The sequence below is a fragment of the Aedes albopictus genome, chromosome 3 (genome assembly GCF_035046485.1).
Source record: "Aedes albopictus strain Foshan chromosome 3, AalbF5, whole genome shotgun sequence".
In the NCBI taxonomy this organism is placed as follows: domain Eukaryota; kingdom Metazoa; phylum Arthropoda; class Insecta; order Diptera; family Culicidae; genus Aedes; species Aedes albopictus.
The window spans coordinates 314112537-314131297 of record NC_085138.1 but is presented as its reverse complement, the minus strand read 5'-3'; the positions used below and the strand labels follow the sequence as shown (position 1 = coordinate 314131297).

Sequence of the window (18761 nt, the reverse complement as noted above, 5' to 3'; positions counted from 1 at the left end):
GTAAGACTATGCCGAGAGTATCTGGGTTCCTGTTGGTCTAGGATATCTTCATAAGAGATAATCCATAAATGACGATACATCTGAAGAATCCACTATAATCATAAATCCTGAGAGAAAATGCCGAAGAAATCTCGGAAGGAACTCCGAGAGAAATCTCTGCATGATTCGCCGAAGTAATTACTGAAAAAATCCCTGAATAAATCCAGCAGAAATTCCAGCACAAATTTCTGAAGAAATGCCAGGAGCAATTCCTAACAGATGCTCAAGAGAAGTTTCTGGAAGAATTCTGATTCTTAAAAGAATCGCGGCTGGAGTCCCAGATGAAACCTAGAAAGGAATTTCGAGAGGACTTATTCGAACTTTACTTGAGAAGAATCAATGAAAGGATCCCATCAGGACTCAATTAAGGAATCCTAGGAATAATTCCTAAAGAAACCAGGAAGAAATCATCAAAAACTGGAAGAAATTCCAGACATTAAAAAAAAACTCAAAAGCAGTATTTTTGATTATCTTAGAGGAATCCCTGAAATAATCTTTGGAAAGATCTTTGTAAGAATTCTGGAAAAAAAATCCCATGAATGAATCCCTGAAGAAATCCTTAAAGGAATCATTGAAGGAATCCCTGGAAAATCATTAAAAAAAACAATAATGAGGGAATCCCAGGAGAAATGCCCTGTGGGATCCCGAAAGGAATTCCTGAGGCGTCTCTAAGGAAGTCCCAGAAAAAAAATATCCAAAAGAATCCAGGGAAAATGATCCCCGACGGAATGATCATTTCAATCTAGGGAGGAATCCCTAAGATATTCTGGGATGAATTCCAAAACGAAACCCGGGAAGGATTAATGACTGGATCCCGGGATTTTTTTATTGAAGGGCTCCCTGAAAGGATTCAGGAGAAATCGCTGAATAAATTTTGGGATGAATACCTTAGAAGAATGTCAGAATCCCGGAAGAAATCGCCTTTAGGATTCCGGGAGGAATCATGAACAAGTTCCGGAATGAATCCCTGATGGGATGTCGGAAAAAAATCCTGAAGGTATATCGGAAAATTTATTTTACTTTCAGGGTTCCTGATTTCCACTTTTCATCTTCTTCGACATTCGAATTCAGTTAGCAGCGAACGGTTGTCGCTTTAGTATGTGTGTTTGCTTATCAGCGACGACAGCAATCTTCGGCGAACGGTGGGAAGCCACACTTGGAATTTAAACATTCGTCCACATTCGCATCGCAAGTGATCGAGCGGTGATGCGATTCGTGAGTGATTTTGGGCATACGAATTTTTGAAGTTTTCAAAAAATGTTTATTATTTTCTTTGCTAATCTAGCATTTCAACATTTTTTTCTAAAAATGATTTCTAAAAATGTATGCATTACATGCAGATATTCTCTTCTAGTTATGATAATAGCCGCTTCGATCGCTCACCAGCATTCGTCACCATTCGCCATTCATTCATTCGCTTGCGATCCAAACTGCGACGATCGGCAACGAATATCCATGTCAACCAGCTTGCACATCGCTTCCCACTGGTGATGGGGTTGCGTGTTTGATTACGACTATCCGTTTGCTTCATCTTTCTCGATTCGCTTCAGCAAAGAGGAGTGAATATGAATGGAGTGAGGCGAATTTACCGATCCTTGTTACTTTTATTACGATTCTCCTACGTCACAATAATCGAATTATGGCTGCCACTCTCTATCCTTGGTGTCAGATCCAGGGGTGGTTTAAAATCTCTGCATTTTTATTTCGCAGAATTCCGTAGAAGTTAAAATCCATCAATTTTCCGTAGGTAGCTTTCTGTAGGTTCCGGTAGCGAAATCGTGTTTTTTTCGTAGATTCAATTTACGGTTCCAGAGATCCGTGAGAAGAATGTAATTCCGTAGATCTGGAAACGCTGTTATTAAAACGGTTTCATTAGGAATTCCCATACAATTTTTGTGGAAGTTCTGTTAAGGTGTCTTACAGAAATTCTATTAATGAACGCATCAGTATTTCCTTTCAGTGTTCTTACTGCTAGAGGAAGTCCACCAAATCAATTCAAAACTTTCAATGCCAAAAATTCAGGGACTTCAATTTGAAAAATTGAACCTGAAAACGATAATCACGCCTCGCTATATATCTTATCCCCGATATATAGGGAAATTAATTGATTTCAATTTATCTATTTATTTATCCAATTTATCTAAATTCTTCAAGAAAATATTACTGCAGCTGCAAGAAAACTGCTATTGTTTCTTCATCTTTTTTTACTCCCCTGGTGGGAAAATTAGCGTCCAATAAGCTGAACTTGTGGCATATTGATGTGCATTCTTTTTTTCAAAATCCTTACCAAGAACAATGATGGACTTGTCTGAAATCACAGCCTGATTTAGCGTGAACAATTCAAATTCGATGCGATAATCAATCCAACAAATCAACTAGGTAATTTTCCTATGAATTCATCAACAAATGTATCTGCAATCACACATTTCGCTCACTTGCAATTCTTATCTTAGTTTGGCTAGGAATATTTTATTAAAGGAAAGATTGCACCTAGAGTTCCATGCAACTTGACATCGCCGATCAATAAATTTTTATAAAAGTTTAGGATAGAAATTGAAAATGTAAAATTGAATAAATGTATATTTATTATGCATTTTCTATCAACGTCCCCAAAATTCGCATGTTTCGGTAATTGAACTGTACAATATTATTAGCGACAGCGTGCCTCACTGTTATCACAGCGATATGATACTGTTTATAGACGCCCTTTCCCGTCCACATGTTCCATCGATAAGCTTTCCACCAAACTTGTAGCAAGAACCACGACATCACACCGTACTGTAGTATGTAGTATAAGTCTGCCTCTAGCATCATCATCATCATCATAGATATGCAGAATAGATTGTTGACTTTGGCGCGCGCGCTGATTCATTGCACATTTCGGCGTCCCCATCCATGGTTGTGTTTATTAGCCCCAGACGCTTCTCCCTAAACCAAGGCTGGGTGACATACACATCGACTGCTTACACTAGGTTCGGCTATTTCCTTTTTGCGTCACCAATCCATTAGTAATTGTACACTGTAACTTGTGAAACTACAACTGTGGCCTCACATCCAACAGCTGATCGAGAGCAGCGCGTCCAAAAGAACTCCAATCTTCCCCGAAAACAAAAAAAAATCCGGAATCGACCGTCGCAGACAAGCGGCAAAGACCACGACGATAACGACGAAGCGGTTTGGCGACACACCGATACACTCGGAGAGAACGATCCAGACTGAATGCGGGAAGACGCGGTCGCGTGTACGAAAGACCAACCAACCAACAACCCACCACCGACCGCCCACCACCCACCACCCGCGCACAACGACGACGGCGACGACGCATCCCATCAGCTCCCAGCAGGCACTAGGCAGGCCAAATAACCCAATAACGCGCGGCTCTCCGCCGCCGCGCCGGTTTTCTATCGTTCCATGGTATGGGCTGTCGTCGACGTCGTCGTCGTCGTCGTTGGTGTAATCTGGCTAGGAAAACAGAGGGTGGCCAATGTTTGGAACGTGCGACCCATCTCATCAACAGCTAATGCCCTTTTATTGAGTTGCAGTGTTAGGATGTTTTAGAGCATCGCTTTCGCTTTGGCATTAACGTAGTAAGGATGGCATTGTACGTAACAAAAATCTGCCATACTCTGGCCTACGAGGTGGCCACGTTCTTCGTCACCGTGATCAGCACTTACGAACACGTTGTGTCATAATGTGGGAACCTATTAATGAGTGAATAATTGTAGCCAGATTCAGAACATGTGTTCAAAACCTTACCATGATCCAATGTTGCACGCCAATCGATGCTGCCGAGATGCTAGACAAGGAGAACTTCTACAGCCAACTGAATGCTGTCGTGGATAAGATTCCAAGATGTGATATCAAGATCCTCATGAGCTATTTCAACGCAAAGGTTGGTTCCGACAACTCAAACTATGAAAACGTCATGGTACGCCATGCTCTCGGAGAAATGATCGGAAACGAAGAGCTATTTGTTGTGTCTTGTAACATCGCTCTTTCCCCATCCACAAGTGCACAAAGTGTCATGGGTTTCCCGTGATGGCGCCACAAATCAATTCCGGAAGGTGGAAGCGTAGAAGATCAATGGAGTGCCATCAAGAACGCTGTCATCGCCACCGACAAAAAAAAAATGGGTAAGCTACGCACCCAGAAAAAGCAGTAGATCACAGATTACACCTGGAGAAAGATAGAGGAGCAAAGGAACGCCAAAGCCAAGATAGAGCGGGCGAAAACACGAGGAGCCACCGTAGCCCGTCAGCGCTATTCGGCTCTCGAGAAGGAAGTAAAACTTTCATGTAGACGGGGCAAAAGAGCGTGGGCGGACTCCCTAGCCGACGAAGGCGAGAAAGCCGCAAACTACGAAAGTCTCCTCTACGTTGTTTCACGCCTCACTGGGACTAAGATGGATGCTACAATGCCCGTGAGAGACAGCAGCATCTGGTCTGGACAGTCAGATATTGACCGACTCGGCTGACGCTGATTCGAGTACATTGGACCACTGTTGAAGAACCATCATTAAACAGTTTAAATTTTAGGAGGGAATCGAAAATCGACCGTGATAATCCAGTCTTTAAAGATGTTGAACTAGAACTAGATGAATAAACCCTCCAGCTTGGTATGTTCTATGCTTCAATTTGGGAACGTCTATGACTATACTGTTTGCCATGCATGCTTCCGTCCAGCCGACAATCGTTCCTACAATCGCTCTTTTGAGTATACTCTCTCCCAAAAAGAACATCTCGCAGTAGGGACAACGACGAGAATGATCCCCCTTTGGAAACATGCTGCATGGACTGCTACCGTTCCCCCAGTATCTAGAGAAATTACGGAAATTACCTACTCAACTGAACAGACGGCCCGCGGCGGCAACCGGCGTCGTAATCGAATATTGAACGGTCGCGCTCTCGCCGAGTCGAGAGATGCTCAACTCGCGAGCCCGTCTGTGAATGAAAGCATTTTGTTTCCAAACAGAGAGTCATATATAGCGCGCAGAGAATACGCTTACCATCGACTGCGTGTAAACATGGTGAAATCACTGTGGGTAAAATCTGAAATGTAGGAGGGAATAGCGAAAATAGGAAATCCTAAGTAGGTACTCACCCTCAAATAATGGTATTCCGAGCTTTCAGAATGATCTCGACGTGTCCTAGTTTCTTTCTCTTGGGCGCCTTAAGTTTCCGGTATCGATGACCTCGCAGTCTTCCGGTGAACACCTGCTCTTCTTCCACATCATCCTCAGCCAGCTCGTCGCCCGAATACCAGCACTCGACCATTTCGTTAGGCTCCGGTTTCAGCGTGTTCTGATCGTTTAATTCGCAAGCACTCTCCACCTTATCTGACATATCTTCCATGACACTGGCACTGCAAGAGCTGCTTTCGATCACGGATCCGGATGGCGTTGTTGGTTTGCTGTTGTTGTTGTTGTTGTCGCTTTCTATCGGCTTACTCTTGCTGCCAAACAGCCACTTCGCCATCAGAAGAGCCGATTGCTGGCTCGACCTTTGCCACGTTTTTGCCGACATTATTTCGCGGAAATGATTATGATTCTATTTCGAAGAAGTACACTACAGTTTAGACATCTAGAAACTCTTTTAAACTTTACATTATTATGCAAATGCAGCAAATGCAAAACAAAGAACAACAACTGACGACACCTCTAACAAACACAAAATACACAACAACAAGCAGCAAACAAAAGATCTTTTGACATTATTTTCAGTGTTGCTAGTACTAGTCCGACAACGCTCGTTCAGAATTCCGGAGTTATTTTCGAATATAGGGCACTGCACTGTTTTGATTTTGTATGGGATTTTAACGTTTCGTGGCCTTGTTGTTTACAAAATTTCTGTAAGAGTGAAAGAGAAGGAGAGAATTTCGTGCAGTGCCCTATGGCGAAACGGCGTAACTTACATAGTATACAATATTAAAGACGTCATGCTTATTGCTGACTGCACCCCAAATTGGACTGACACAATAGTGTGCACACACTTTCAAAGTGTGATTGCAGCGCAGGACCACGTCGGATCGAGTTGGGGTCTTGGGTGCACTTATTCCTTGTAAATCAAGGAATAAGTGCACCGAAGACGTCGAGGCAATCCGAGACAATTGTGCACTTTTATCACACTTTTTAGGCGTACCAAAAATAGTGTGATAGTCCAATTTGGGGTGCAGTCAGCAATAAATTATTATTATTATTATTATTAGCTTTATTATATTTATTTATGAAACGAGTTGATTTTTTTCAGCACGAATCGTACATTTCTGTCTGTCTGTCTGTCTGTCTGTCTGTCTGTCTGTCTGTCTGTCTGTCTGTCTGTCTGTCTGTCTGTCTGTCTGTCTGTCTGTCTGTCTGTCTGTCTGTCTGTCTGTCTGTCTGTCTGTCTGTCTGTCTGTCTGTCTGTCTGTCTGTCTGTCTGTCTGTCTGTCTGTCTGTCTGTCTGTCTGTCTGTCTGTCTGTCTGTCTGTCTGTCTGTCTGTCTGTCTGTCTGTCTGTCTGTCTGTCTGTCTGTCTGTCTGTCTGTCTGTCTGTCTGTCTGTCTGTCTGTCTGTCTGTCTGTCTGTCTGTCTGTCTGTCTGTCTGTCTGTCTGTCTGTCTGTCTGTCTGTCTGTCTGTCTGTCTGTCTGTCTGTCTGTCTGTCTGTCTGTCTGTCTGTCTGTCTGTCTGTCTGTCTGTCTGTCTGTCTGTCTGTCTGTCTGTCTGTCTGTCTGTCTGTCTGTCTGTCTGTCTGTCTGTCTGTCTGTCTGTCTGTCTGTCTGTCTGTCTGTCTGTCTGTCTGTCTGTCTGTCTGTCTGTCTGTCTGTCTGTCTGTCTGTCTGTCTGTCTGTCTGTCTGTCTGTCTGTCTGTCTGTCTGTCTGTCTGTCTGTCTGTCTGTCTGTCTGTCTGTCTGTCTGTCTGTCTGTCTGTCTGTCTGTCTGTCTGTCTGTCTGTCTGTCTGTCTGTCTGTCTGTCTGTCTGTCTGTCTGTCTGTCTGTCTGTCTGTCTGTCTGTCTGTCTGTCTGTCTGTCTGTCTGTCTGTCTGTCTGTCTGTCTGTCTGTCTGTCTGTCTGTCTGTCTGTCTGTCTGTCTGTCTGTCTGTCTGTCTGTCTGTCTGTCTGTCTGTCTGTCTGTCTGTCTGTCTGTCTGTCTGTCTGTCTGTCTGTCTGTCTGTCTGTCTGTCTGTCTGTCTGTCTGTTGGGCAGGTGTACCTATTTTGGGCACTTGCCGCTATAAGCTATTTTACGAGACGTTGTTATTGTTTACATTTGATGTTTTTGTTTTCGCTAAAAGTAGCATAACATGTGGTGAGCGCCAATCAGATTTTTGCTGGCAGAGATGTTTTGTTTCTAATGTGGCATGTATCAATCCCCCGAGCTGCATGATATCACTAGCAGATGAAAAAAAAACATCCCCACGGTCTACGGATATTAATTACAGTGGGCGGATTGACTCATTTTTGCAGATAAATGAACCTCCTTTATTGGATGGGCCTGTATCACATGTTATGCTAGCGAAAATGTAAATAAATGGGCCCACCGGTTGGGCTTCAAAACTGGTAAACATTCAAAAAACAGCTGATTTGAAACGTCTCATAAAATGCCTTATAACTAAGTCAATTTCAAACCGATTGATTTGAATTTTTGTTCAGGGTTAGATACAGTACGTGCCTAACTCTATACAAAATTTCAAATCAATCGGTTTGAAATTGACTTAGTTATAGCGGCAAGTGCCCAAAATAGGTACACCTGCCCAAATGGTACAAGACCCTATGTCACGCTCGTCACGCTTGTGGTGTGACTAAAATGTTTTAAGATGAATATATAACGAAGCAGACATGGGCAAAACACCAAACCGTGCCGCACCGGTGGCGTGTTTGCCCGTAAACACACCACCGTGTGTGTTCATATCACCACCTTCGTTCAGCTTCTACTGATGAACACGCAGTGCGATTGGCGAAACACTCGTGTCGGTGTTATAACTCGAGCCTCAGTTTCGGCTCCGTGTTTCAGTTTTGGTTGGGCACGGAGGCCGAGTGTTTCCGATTGTATGAAACACCAAAGCAGTGAGCTCGGCCACAGTGCGTGGTAGCTTGGCTGCATCAGAGCCACTGAGTCAGAAGGGTCGAGAAAGACACAAAAGGGGCCGCCAAGTACTTCACTCTCGTCGTCGACCAACAGCATTTGCAACTGCTGCTGGAAAATGCGGCACCGAGCGCTTGAACTCGCACAAGTGTTTTGCATATTCGGAAACACTCGGGCTCCGTGTTACCCGAAGCACCGAAGCGTCAAACACCGTGCCCAGTGCCTGAGCACCGCCACCGACACCGGTGTTGAGCCAGACACGGTGCGTGTTCGTTCTGAAACACGAGAGCTAGGTGGTGGCTTGGCACCCACGGTGGTGTGTTTAAGCATCGACTCCTCGTGCAGTGCAGTGTTTGGACATGTCTGTAACGAAGCCACCCCTCTAATTTTCAAGAGCACAAATCTGAAGAACCAAATGTCTCACAACGCTGAAAAGTTGATCGATTAGTCACCAGCTGGTGATGACCAATCGATCAACTTTTCAAAACAATCCATCATTTGGTTCTTCAGATTTGTGCCCTTGAAAATTCGAAGGGTGGCTTGGTTATATATTCACCTTAAGGTTTGCTTAGATTTATCTCAATGCTTACGTTCAGAGGATAGGCCTTTTTCAAATGTATCGTGAGATTTTTCATGTGATTGTCGGAGACAGCAAAACTATTTTGTCGGAGTAAACAAAAACATCTTCCGTCGAAAATGTTTGTAAACTTTCAATTAAATCTTTAAATTTTTATATTTTCTTGAAAAAAATGTGTATATTTACATGTTATAATTTGTAGTGCTTGTCTAAAATATGCTAGCTTGTGTGCTTCTATCATTGGGTCATGAAAATGTTGTGAAATATACTGCGTTGTCGAGAAAATTCCAACAAAATGCTCTGGACGAATTCCTAGGTAAGCAAAACATCTACGGTGCATTCAGTATTTCCTCCAGCTCGTCGCAAACTTCACACACCAGAAGACCGATAATGTCCAGCAACAGCTCGGCATACCGTTGTTCTTCCTTGGGAAACATCAAAATACAGCGTGCCGTTTCGCGGGCAAGTGTTTCCTTCTTCGCAGCATTTCCCCCGGTGCCCTTCGGCTGGCAGCGCAACTTCCGGCGAACGATTTCCAAACGCATAACATCGATGGCGGCCAAGGAGCGAGTTTCTACGCTACGGTGAATGATGGCTCTAAATTTGATAAGGTTGGTTTCGAGGAACCGTTTCTGCCGGAAGGTGAGATGGATCAGAGGGTGATCTTCGGCGGTGGCTCGTTTTTCGATGCTGACCGCCACAACGGAGGCGATTTCCAGTTCCTCGCTGGAAGACGGTAGGATGGTCTCGTCGGAATCCACAATGTGTTCGACGAGCGACGTCACGGAGGTGACTGGAGTAGGTGGCCGGAGACGTGATTTCTTGAAGTGTTCCTGTTCGGTTTCGATTTCGTCTACAATTTGGACGTCTCCGATGGAGACTCGGTGACTTCCGGATCGGTTTGACAGGGAAGAGCGTCTCCAGCGAGAACTCCATGGGCCACAGAGAGTCGACTGGTGCCGTTGAGCGTCGGATTCGATTCGATTGCGCATTTTGGTGGCTACTTGCTCTATGAGATAGCACCCAGCGCCAATGACCTGTTCCTTAACCTGATTGAGAATCTTCAGGAGAGCCTCGGTTGTGTATTGGATGGTTTGCTGATCCAGCGGAAGTTGTTCTTGAGGCATGTTGGCAAAGTCGTTGATCAGTTGTCTAGCCGTGTCGATTATCTGGGTGCTGCTGATGTTGGGACTGATGGTCGTATGGATACTGTAGGCAATGTTGACCGCTTGTTGGACCGAAGCACGCGAAAGCTGTCGGCTAAGATTTGGCTGGCGAATTCGGATATTTTGCCAGGCTTTTAACATAGCGCGCATCAGTGCCGGCTTAGAACGCTTGTCGTATTTGCTTGCAAGATTGCGTGCCTTTCGGCTGGTCAACTGGCGTTCGGAACGCTCCTGAAGCTGTGCCGATCGGATCATTCGGCGTTCCACGTTCTTTTCCCGATGTTGGATGAAGTTTTGCAGGAGCTCCAAACGATCTGCTTCCGCTTTTTGGGATGAAATGAAGAACATCTTGTGCCGTTCTTTTTGCTGGAAAAAAGTTAAAATACAGTTAAACTGAGAATTGTAATTAAGGCCGCTTAATTGATTGATTGATTTGTCTTTATTTGAGAGACTTTCAGCCCTTGGCTAGTTCCTGAAGGCCGCTTAACCGTAAATTTACAGACAACCTATCCTCTGGTAAACAACAGAGGTTTAAGCTTCCGTAAATAACATAACTTGAACATGTGATAATTCCAATCCACAGCTTTTGGCTCTCAATGCAACTCTGTAGCTGTGGTCAATTAGTAGTAGGGTCTGGGACCATTTGGGCAGGAGAACCTATTTTGGGCACTTGCTGCTATAACTCAGTCGATTTCAAACCGATTGACTTGAATTTTGAAACATGACTAGCTACTGCGCCTTGCTGATCGTGTATCAAAAATCAAGCCAATCGGTTCAAAATTGACTGAGTTATAGCAGTAAGTGCCCAAAATAGGTGCTCCTGCCCAAATGGTCCCAGATGTTGAAGCAATCGACGAATCGTAGTATACCATGATTATTATGAAGTGACAGCCTTAATAAAATTTGTACATTCGTTACTGAACCTCCAACTACAAAGGACGTGTTTCATTTCAACTCCAAGTTTATCAGGTTATGTGGCCCAGTCACTAACCAAACCGTAACTACGAATTTTGAAGCTGATCGGAAGTTCTGGAAGCAGTCTGGAGAGATTTTCATCTGAACGGGAATTCCAAGATGGACGGTGAAGATAAGAAGTGGCTGTTCAACGGGGCCAACATCGACAACTGGATGTTTCGGATGAAGATTTTGCTGGAAGAGCGGAACTTGATAGACTGCGTGGAACGATCAATTGAGGAAGAAGCGTTTGCAAGAGTTTTGGCGACCGATACCGAAGAAGTCCGCAGAGAGAAGGCCGTTAAACGAGAAGAATGGCTCCAGAGGGATCGGAAGTGCAAGTCGGCCATCGTGCATCGAATCGCTGAGAGTCATTTGGAGTACGTGAAGGACAAGGCCACCGCTAAGGACATGTGGGACACGCTACGGAAGGTGTTTCAACGGAAAGGTTTCGGCAGCCAGATTTTCTTGCGACGGAAGCTGTTGATGATGAAGATGAGTGAAGGCGTTGGAATACAGAATCATTTCCTGGATTTCGACAAGCTGCTACGTGATCTGAAGGCCAGCGGAGCGAAAATAGATGAGCAAGACGCAATTTGTTACCTCCTGTTGACGTTACCTTCTTCGTACGACGCGCTTGTTACGGCATTGGACACTGTGGAACCGGATCGATTGACGCTGGAATTTGTGCGAACACGACTGCTGGATGAGGAAACGAGGCGAGCGAACAAGAATGCGGGTGAAGCATCCGGAAGCTCGGAATCGGCGTTTGTGAGCAAGAAATGGAATTTCAAGTGCTACAACTGCGGAAAGATAGGCCATAAACGATCGGAATGCAAGGAGAAACCAATGGACGAAAGAAAAAGCAATCAAGTAAGTAGACCAAACAATCGGCGACCCAAGTTCGAAACCAGAGGCAAGGCGAATATCGGTGTGGAAGCGGACATTGCGTTTTTGGCCACGTGTGATGAAGAAGCATTGATTGTTGGAAGCTCTGAAGACGGAATGCAGATCGACTGGTACGTAGACTCCGGTGCGTCGAACCATATGCTGAACTCGGAAGCGTATTTTGAAGAGCTGCATAAACTACCGGAAACCGTTCGAATTGCTGTAGCCAAAAGTGGAGAATCGATGGAAACGAATCTGGCCGGAACCGTGAGAGCTGAAATGCTGGTTGACGGAAAGCGACTAAGAGCTGTTATGGATAATGTGCTGTATGTTCCCAAGCTGAGCTGCAATCTGCTTTCTGTAAGAAGAGTGGAGCAAGAAGGCATGAAAGTTACATTCGTCAACGGAATGGTCCTGATCGAGAGGAATGATCAAGTTGTTGCGACGGGCACGAGAGGAAGATCGTTGTACAAGCTGGACGTCCATCTGCGGAATCGTGAGCAGAATGCAATGGTGGCGAAAACTGATGACTTCGAACTCTGGCACAGGCGCTTTGGACACGTCGGTGAAGCAAATCTCCGTAAGCTGTGGATGCACGATATGGTGAAGACCAAGGTGAGCCAACTGAGTAGTACTGAAAACCGAATTTTGCGAAGTTTGTATCGCGGGAAAGCAGACAAAGAAAGCCTTTGAGGAGGTACAAGAGCCGAAATCCCGGAGGCCACTCGAGCTAGTTCATACGGATGTGTGTGGGCCGTTTGTCCCGCATACGTGGAATCAGAAGCGGTACTTCGTAACGTTTACGGATGACTACACGCATTTTACTGTGGTCTATCTGTTGAATTCGAAGGACGAGGTGCTGGAACATTTCATCGAGTACGAAGCCAAGGTTACTGCATACTTTGGAAGCAAGATTGCCAGACTGAGATGCGACAACGGAGGAGAATATAGCAGTGCCGAATTTCAAGAATTTTGCCGCAAGAGAGGAATTTCGTTGGAGTATACCGTTCCGTACAATCCACAACAAAATGGAGTTGCCGAAAGGATGAATAGGACGTTGTTGGACAAATCAAGATCTCTAATCCTGGATGCGGGCCTACCGAAGATGATGTGGGGAGAAGCAGTGCTTACGGCAGCGTACCTTGGAAATCGTTGCCCAACGGCTGCATTGCGAGAATCGAAGACGCCCTACGAGATGTGGTATCATCGGAAACCGGGTGTCGACAATCTACGTGTTTTTGGTTCGGTTGCTTATACGCATATACCGAAACAGCAGCGAGGAAAACTGGACGCAAGATCTCAAAAGAATGTGATGATTGGATACGCAAACAACGGTTATCGCATTTGGAATGTCGAAAAGAGGAAGCTGTTCATATCTCGGGACGTGATTTTTGATGAGAAACCAGCATTGGCCATACCGAAGCGTTGCGTGGAGACAATTGAAGATGACAGTTGTGTGGATAATTATGAAGAACGTACATCTGATCAAGAAGCGAGAGACGATAGACTACCCGTAGCTGTACCGCAATTTGCAGCTGTACCGGATCCAGTACCGGTGGAAGAAGAGGAACTCGAAAGAACGTTAGTGGAAGAACAGGCTGATGATGTTGCTGAGCCGGAAGCTCGACCAAGGCGTGCCGTTTCGATTCCCTCTTGGCATAAGGACTACCAAATGTCGATGCAAGCTGAAGAAGAAGTTGCTCTGAGCGCTGAAGCTTTCGTGGAAGACCTGCCGAGGAACGTTGATGATTTGAGCAATCGTGATGACAAACAGTTCTGGAAAGAGGCGATGGACGACGAGATGAAATCATTGAAGAAATCCAGAACATGGGAACTGGTTCCACGACCGACTGGTAAAAACATTGTGGACTGCAAATGGGTATTTCGGATTAAGTGTGATGAGAACGGAAACATCGATCGTTATAAGGCGCGTTTAGTAGCAAAAGGCTATTCGCAGCGGAAAGATTTTGACTACAGCGAGACGTTTGCCCCGGTAGCGCGGATTACAACTACACGGATTCTCCTGGCTGTTGCGACCCAAAAGGACTACCATATCCATCAAATGGATGTCAAAACCGCTTTCCTGAATGGCCATTTGAAGGAAGAAATTTTTATGAAACAACCCGAGGGATATGATGCCGATCGGAACCTTGTATGTCGCTTGAAGAAATCGCTGTATGGGTTAAAGCAAGCACCGAGGAGCTGGAATGAAGCCTTCAATTCCCATGTGATGAAGCTAGGATTCCACCGTTCAAACTATGACAGCTGCTTGTATTTCAAGAAGATAGGAGATGACGTGATATACCTACTACTATATGTGGATGATATTCTACTAGTATCAAGCAATCTCGGACTCATCCAACAAGTCAAGAAAAAGATGTTCAACCGCTTTGAAATGACAGATTTGGAATGGCTTCGTGTAATCCTGTTTCAACTCCACTAGAAGCAAATCTGAAATTGGAAAGGAACGAAACGGAAGAAGTAACAGAATCGCCGTTCAAGGAACTTCTGGGTTGCCTGACATACCTGGCAATTTCGTCAAGACCAGATATTTGTGCCGCCGTCAATTTCTTCAGTCGTTTTCAAGCGAAACCATTGGACATTCACTGGAACCATTTGAAGAGAATCCTGAGATACCTCAAAGGAACTCAAGACTTTGGATTGCATTACCGAAGGGATCATTCTACATCACCCCTGACAGGATACGCTGATGCTGATTGGGGAAGCAGTGAAGATGATCGGCGATCCATTTCTGGATATATCTTCCAAGTTCACGTTTCGACGGTGTCATGGTCTACAAAGAAGCAGAACTCTATCGCCTTATCTTCGACAGAAGCTGAATATGTGTCCCTTAGTGAAGCTGCCTGCGAAGCTATATGGTTACGGAACTTGCTGACGGAGTTTGACGTTGAGATGACAGAACCAACCGTTTTGTATGAAGACAACCAATCTTGTATTCGTGTGGCAGAAGAACCTCGAAATCATAAACGATTGAAGCACATCGATATAAGGTACAACTTCATCCGTGAATGCGTTCAAAAGGAAGTACTCCGGCCAGTTTATGTTTGTACCAAGGACCAAGTAGCTGATATTTTCACCAAAGGTTTAACCAAGACCCCTTTCCAACATTTGCGTGAGAAGCTTGGATTATTCGATTGAGGGGGGATGTTGAAGCAATCGACGAATCGTAGTATACCATGATTATTATGAAGTGACAGCCTTAATAAAATTTGTACATTCGTTACTGAACCTCCAACTACAAAGGACGTGTTTCATTTCAACTCCAAGTTTATCACCAGACCCTACCTTCGGAGTGTACTAATGCCCATGAGCTTATTTTATCAAATAATTTTAGACAGTTACGGTTAAAGCGAATTCAGTGACCAACCTTGACAGTCTTACACTTACCGCAATTTTATTAGATTCTGCAATTCTCTTCTTCAAAACAGCTAGCCTACGCGTCCTTAGTGCATCTTTTTCTCGCAGTTTTCGCTTCAATCGAAGGCCATATCTGTTGGAAATAATACCTTTTAATTTCTGGATGTTTTGAATAGTGATTAAGAGTTGGTTCATTACGATTTCCGGGATGCCTTCAGTAGAGCATTATTGTAGCGAACTTGCAACATTCGAAGGTGTCCTTCCCTCATATTGGATTGTTTGTACATGGTTCGACAATCCATAAACTTCTTCATCTTCTTTTTGTACCGAGCAATCGCCTTCAGGGTTCTGGAAACGATTGAATAAGGCTAATTTGTTTTAAACATCTACCGGATGTAAAATATGTAATTGATTATTACTTTTGTCGTTTTGCTTCCCGCAAGCATTGTGCTTTGTATCTTTTGCGTTCAATTTTATCTTCGTAGTCATAATGTTTCTTGATGTGTAGGACAGCTTTCTTGTCGCGATATTCCTCCCACCACGCTCTATCCTGTTGAAAAATTAAATTAAAAGGAAAAAAATCTTTAATCTTCTTCTTATTATTTTCCAGATTTTGGTTTGGATAGGTAAGTACTAAGTTTGTAGGAATGTGCTGTACATTTGTAAAATTTTTAAAACTGTATTTTTAAGGAAATAACATTTAGAATAGCAACGGAAATCATTTTCCATAATTTACTCACCAGTCGTTGGTATTCCTTTCGAATCTCATGCTTGTGGAGCTTCCACAGATAGAAACGCCATCGGTTAAATTCAGCTAGGGTGCAAACGGCTTCTTTTTCATCGTTTATCAACCGTTGTTCCTTTAGAATCTGAAAATATTCAAATCTTCAACCTTCTCACATTTTCTTTCAACCAAACTTCAACATATTTCTACCTTGCCAATGCCATCTCCTTGATAGAAATCCTTCAGCTGTTTGTCGTGCAACAGCAGATACCGGAAAGAGACATCATGCTCCAGTGGATCGGTCCGATCGAACCCATAATCGGCGGGTTTGTTGTCCCACAGTGAATGCCCCAGAGGGCCCCGGGTGAACGTGGGCGGATGTACCGGGCACGCGTTGGCCGGCAATTTCCGATCCAGTGTTAGCTTTTCCCACTGGGGTAGGCCTCCGTGCCGAGGTAGTGCTCCATCCGGTTTCGGTACCGATTCCAGCACCTTGGAGAAGGTGGTCGGACGACGAATTTGCAGGTAGCTTGACATTTTGTTTCGCGGCTCGAGTCACTATCCTAGGTCAAAAACGAAGCTACTTGGATTGTTTTAGTTTCGGTTATTTTATCGTCATTGTCTAGGTCTATGAGTAGAAAGCTTGGTAGAAAGAGACCGATATAGCCACAAAAATCATCAAGTTAATAATAGAATACGGTCGATAAATCAGTATATGATATGAAAAGTTTGGCTCAAAAAGAAAAAGTGTTCTATCCTATAAGATCGAAAAAGCTAATAGGAAGAACACGCCGCGATAAGTATAGGCATACCCCTATGAACGGATTGCGAATTCCGAAAAAGCTACCGATCGATAGAATTTGTGATGAAAACAGAACAATACATAGGCAGTCGGGTGCCTGAAACTTTTGCCAGTCTTGGTAAGGTGGTATGAAAACTACCAACCAAGCCGATCTGTTTAAAAGCACAGGTCGCACGGCAGAAGTTTCACGCATTCGATGTATTCGTTCAATATATGGCCTACTTGCCTAATTTTACCTTCTATAAAAAATTTCACACTTGTTCGCTGCCTACCTAACGAATTCTATCATATCTATCATTTCATTATCCACTTTGATCTCTACTCCCTTATACTATGATTAGAAAGAGACCGATATAGCCACAAAAATCATCAAGTTAATTATAGAATACGGTCGATAAATCAGTATGTTATAAATATATTTATGAAGTGACGAGCTTTCTGGTAGGCTGAAACGTTCCGATTGGTCAGACGGAAGAATTTAGACCGAAGATTGAAAAGCTAAGCGCCCATCAGCTGACGAACGAATATGGCCTACGACTCATCGATTTCGCTGCCTTCAAGAGCATGGCCAGCATTTCAGAACGAATCTCAAAGGAATTCCAGCAATAATCCCCCCATGAATTTCCAGTTGGGACTCCCTAACAGAATTCCAGTGGGAATTTTGAAGGGAATTCGAAAGGAATCTCCGGAGGACTTCTTGAAGGAATCAGCAAACAATATTCACGAGGGACCTCTGAAAGAATTTCAGAGAAAATTCCTGAGGGAATTTCTAAGAGAAATTGACAAAATAATTCCAGAAAGAATTCTCTAAGAAATTCCAAGAGGAATCCCCACATGAAGACCAGGAGGAATCCCCGAAGGAACGCTAAGAGAATTCCAAAGGAATTCCAGGAGAAATCGCCGAAGGAATTCCGGGAAGAAATACTGAAGGAATTCGAAGAGGAATCACCAAACGAAATCCGAAAGGAAATCCCGAAGAAATTCCAGGAAGAATTCCTTTAAAAAATCAAGAGAAATCCCTGGAGGAAGTCCAGAAGGAATCCCCGACGGAAAATATGGAGGAATCCCCGAAGGAATTTCAGGAAGAATCTTCGAAGGAATTGCAGAACGAATCCCCGAAGGAATTCTAGGAGGAACTCCCGAAGAAACACTAGGCGGAATTCCTAAAGGAATTGCAAGTGGAATCTTCGCAAGAATTCCAGGAGAAATTCAAGAAGGAATTCCAAGAGGAATCCCCAAAGAAATTCCAGTATGAATCCACAAAGGAATATTAGAAGAAAAGAAACCAAGAAAGAAACCCCCGAAAGAATTTCAGGAGGAATCCTCGAAGGAAGTCTAGGAAGAATCCAAGAAGGAACTGTAGATGGAATCCCGGAAAGCATCCCCTAGAGGATTCCCTGAAAGAATTCCAGGAGAAATTCCCAAAGGAATTCTAGGAGGAAGAAATTCCTGAAAGAATCCCCGAAGGAATTTCTGAAGGAGTTCCACGAGGAATCCTTGAAGGAATTCCCGGAGGATAAGAAATTTAGGAGAAATCCGCTAAGAAATTACAGGAGAAATACATGCAAGAATTTAAGAGGGAATCCCCGAATCTGCGAAGGATTTCCAAGCGAGATCCTCGAAAGATTTTCAGCGGAATCTCCAGAGCGAATTTTTCCGGGTAGAATTTGAAGAAGGAATGCATTTATGAATCCTCCTGAAAAAAATCGCTGAAGGGACTTATGGAAGGAAACCTGAGCGAATTCCTTTTGAAATAACTGAGGGAACTTCTGAAGGATTTCTAATGAAAACATGGAGGCATCCCTGAATCCTCCTGGAACTATTAGGGACACCCCTGAAGGAACTTCTGGAGAAATCCTTGAAAGAACTACTATCAAGACTACTATACTGCTTGAAGCCACGAAGGAACTTCTGGAATCATCCCTGGAGGAACTATTGTAGGCATAAGTCCAGTTTCGTGTTCAAAAGGAATCGCTCACGAAACTTTTTGTTTGATTTCTGGCAGAAACTCTCTGCCGTGACTGCCATTTGAACTGTCATTTCTGCGCAACTGCGTACTTCGATCAAAGAAAATCGATTTCTTGAGCGATTCAGGCAAGGAATTCCCCATCCATCAAGATAAGCCCAGTTTCGAGTTCAACAGGAATCGCTCAAGAAACTTCTTGATCGATTCC

General features: G+C 44.0%; 2 protein-coding genes across 3 annotated transcripts in view; both read right to left on the bottom strand.

Annotated features, from left to right (window-relative positions):
• Positions 1 to 5705, bottom strand: part of LOC109433075 (uncharacterized) — a 336164-nt gene extending 330459 nt beyond the window's left edge. The window contains exon 1 of one of the 2 annotated variants that reach the window (XM_029865619.2): positions 5140 to 5705. In XM_029865619.2, coding sequence (XP_029721479.1) covers positions 5142 to 5561 — 420 coding nt within the window. In that variant the 5' untranslated portion in view covers positions 5562 to 5705 and the 3' untranslated portion in view covers positions 5140 to 5141. Of the gene's footprint in view, positions 1 to 3006; positions 3541 to 5139 lie in introns of those variants that run through there. The other variant, XM_062842514.1, reaches the window with a different exon arrangement.
• Positions 5706 to 8812: 3107 nt separating this feature from the next.
• On the bottom strand, positions 8813 to 16404 carry LOC109433371 (uncharacterized). Its single transcript, XM_019709802.3, has 6 exons — positions 15996 to 16404; positions 15802 to 15930; positions 15481 to 15611; positions 15260 to 15409; positions 15092 to 15194; positions 8813 to 10207 (listed from the first exon to the last, which is right to left on the bottom strand). Exons 1-6 carry the CDS (start codon positions 16320 to 16322, stop codon positions 9005 to 9007), a joined length of 2043 nt encoding a protein of 680 aa, XP_019565347.2. The 5' UTR covers positions 16323 to 16404; the 3' UTR covers positions 8813 to 9004.
• Positions 16405 to 18761: the final 2357 nt, after the last annotated feature.

Excerpts from the sequence above, each read along its gene's own strand:
- LOC109433371 (XM_019709802.3), bottom strand. The coding sequence starts at position 16,322 with ATGTCAAGCTACCTGCAAATTCGTCGTCCGACCACCTTCTCCAAGGTG. Across the intron at positions 15,931-15,995 it reads AAGGAGATGGCATTGGCAAG|ATTCTAAAGGAACAACGGTT; the intron begins GTAGAAATATGT and ends GAATATTTTCAG. Across the intron at positions 15,410-15,480 it reads CGGGAAGCAAAACGACAAAA|AACCCTGAAGGCGATTGCTC; the intron begins GTAATAATCAAT and ends AATCGTTTCCAG.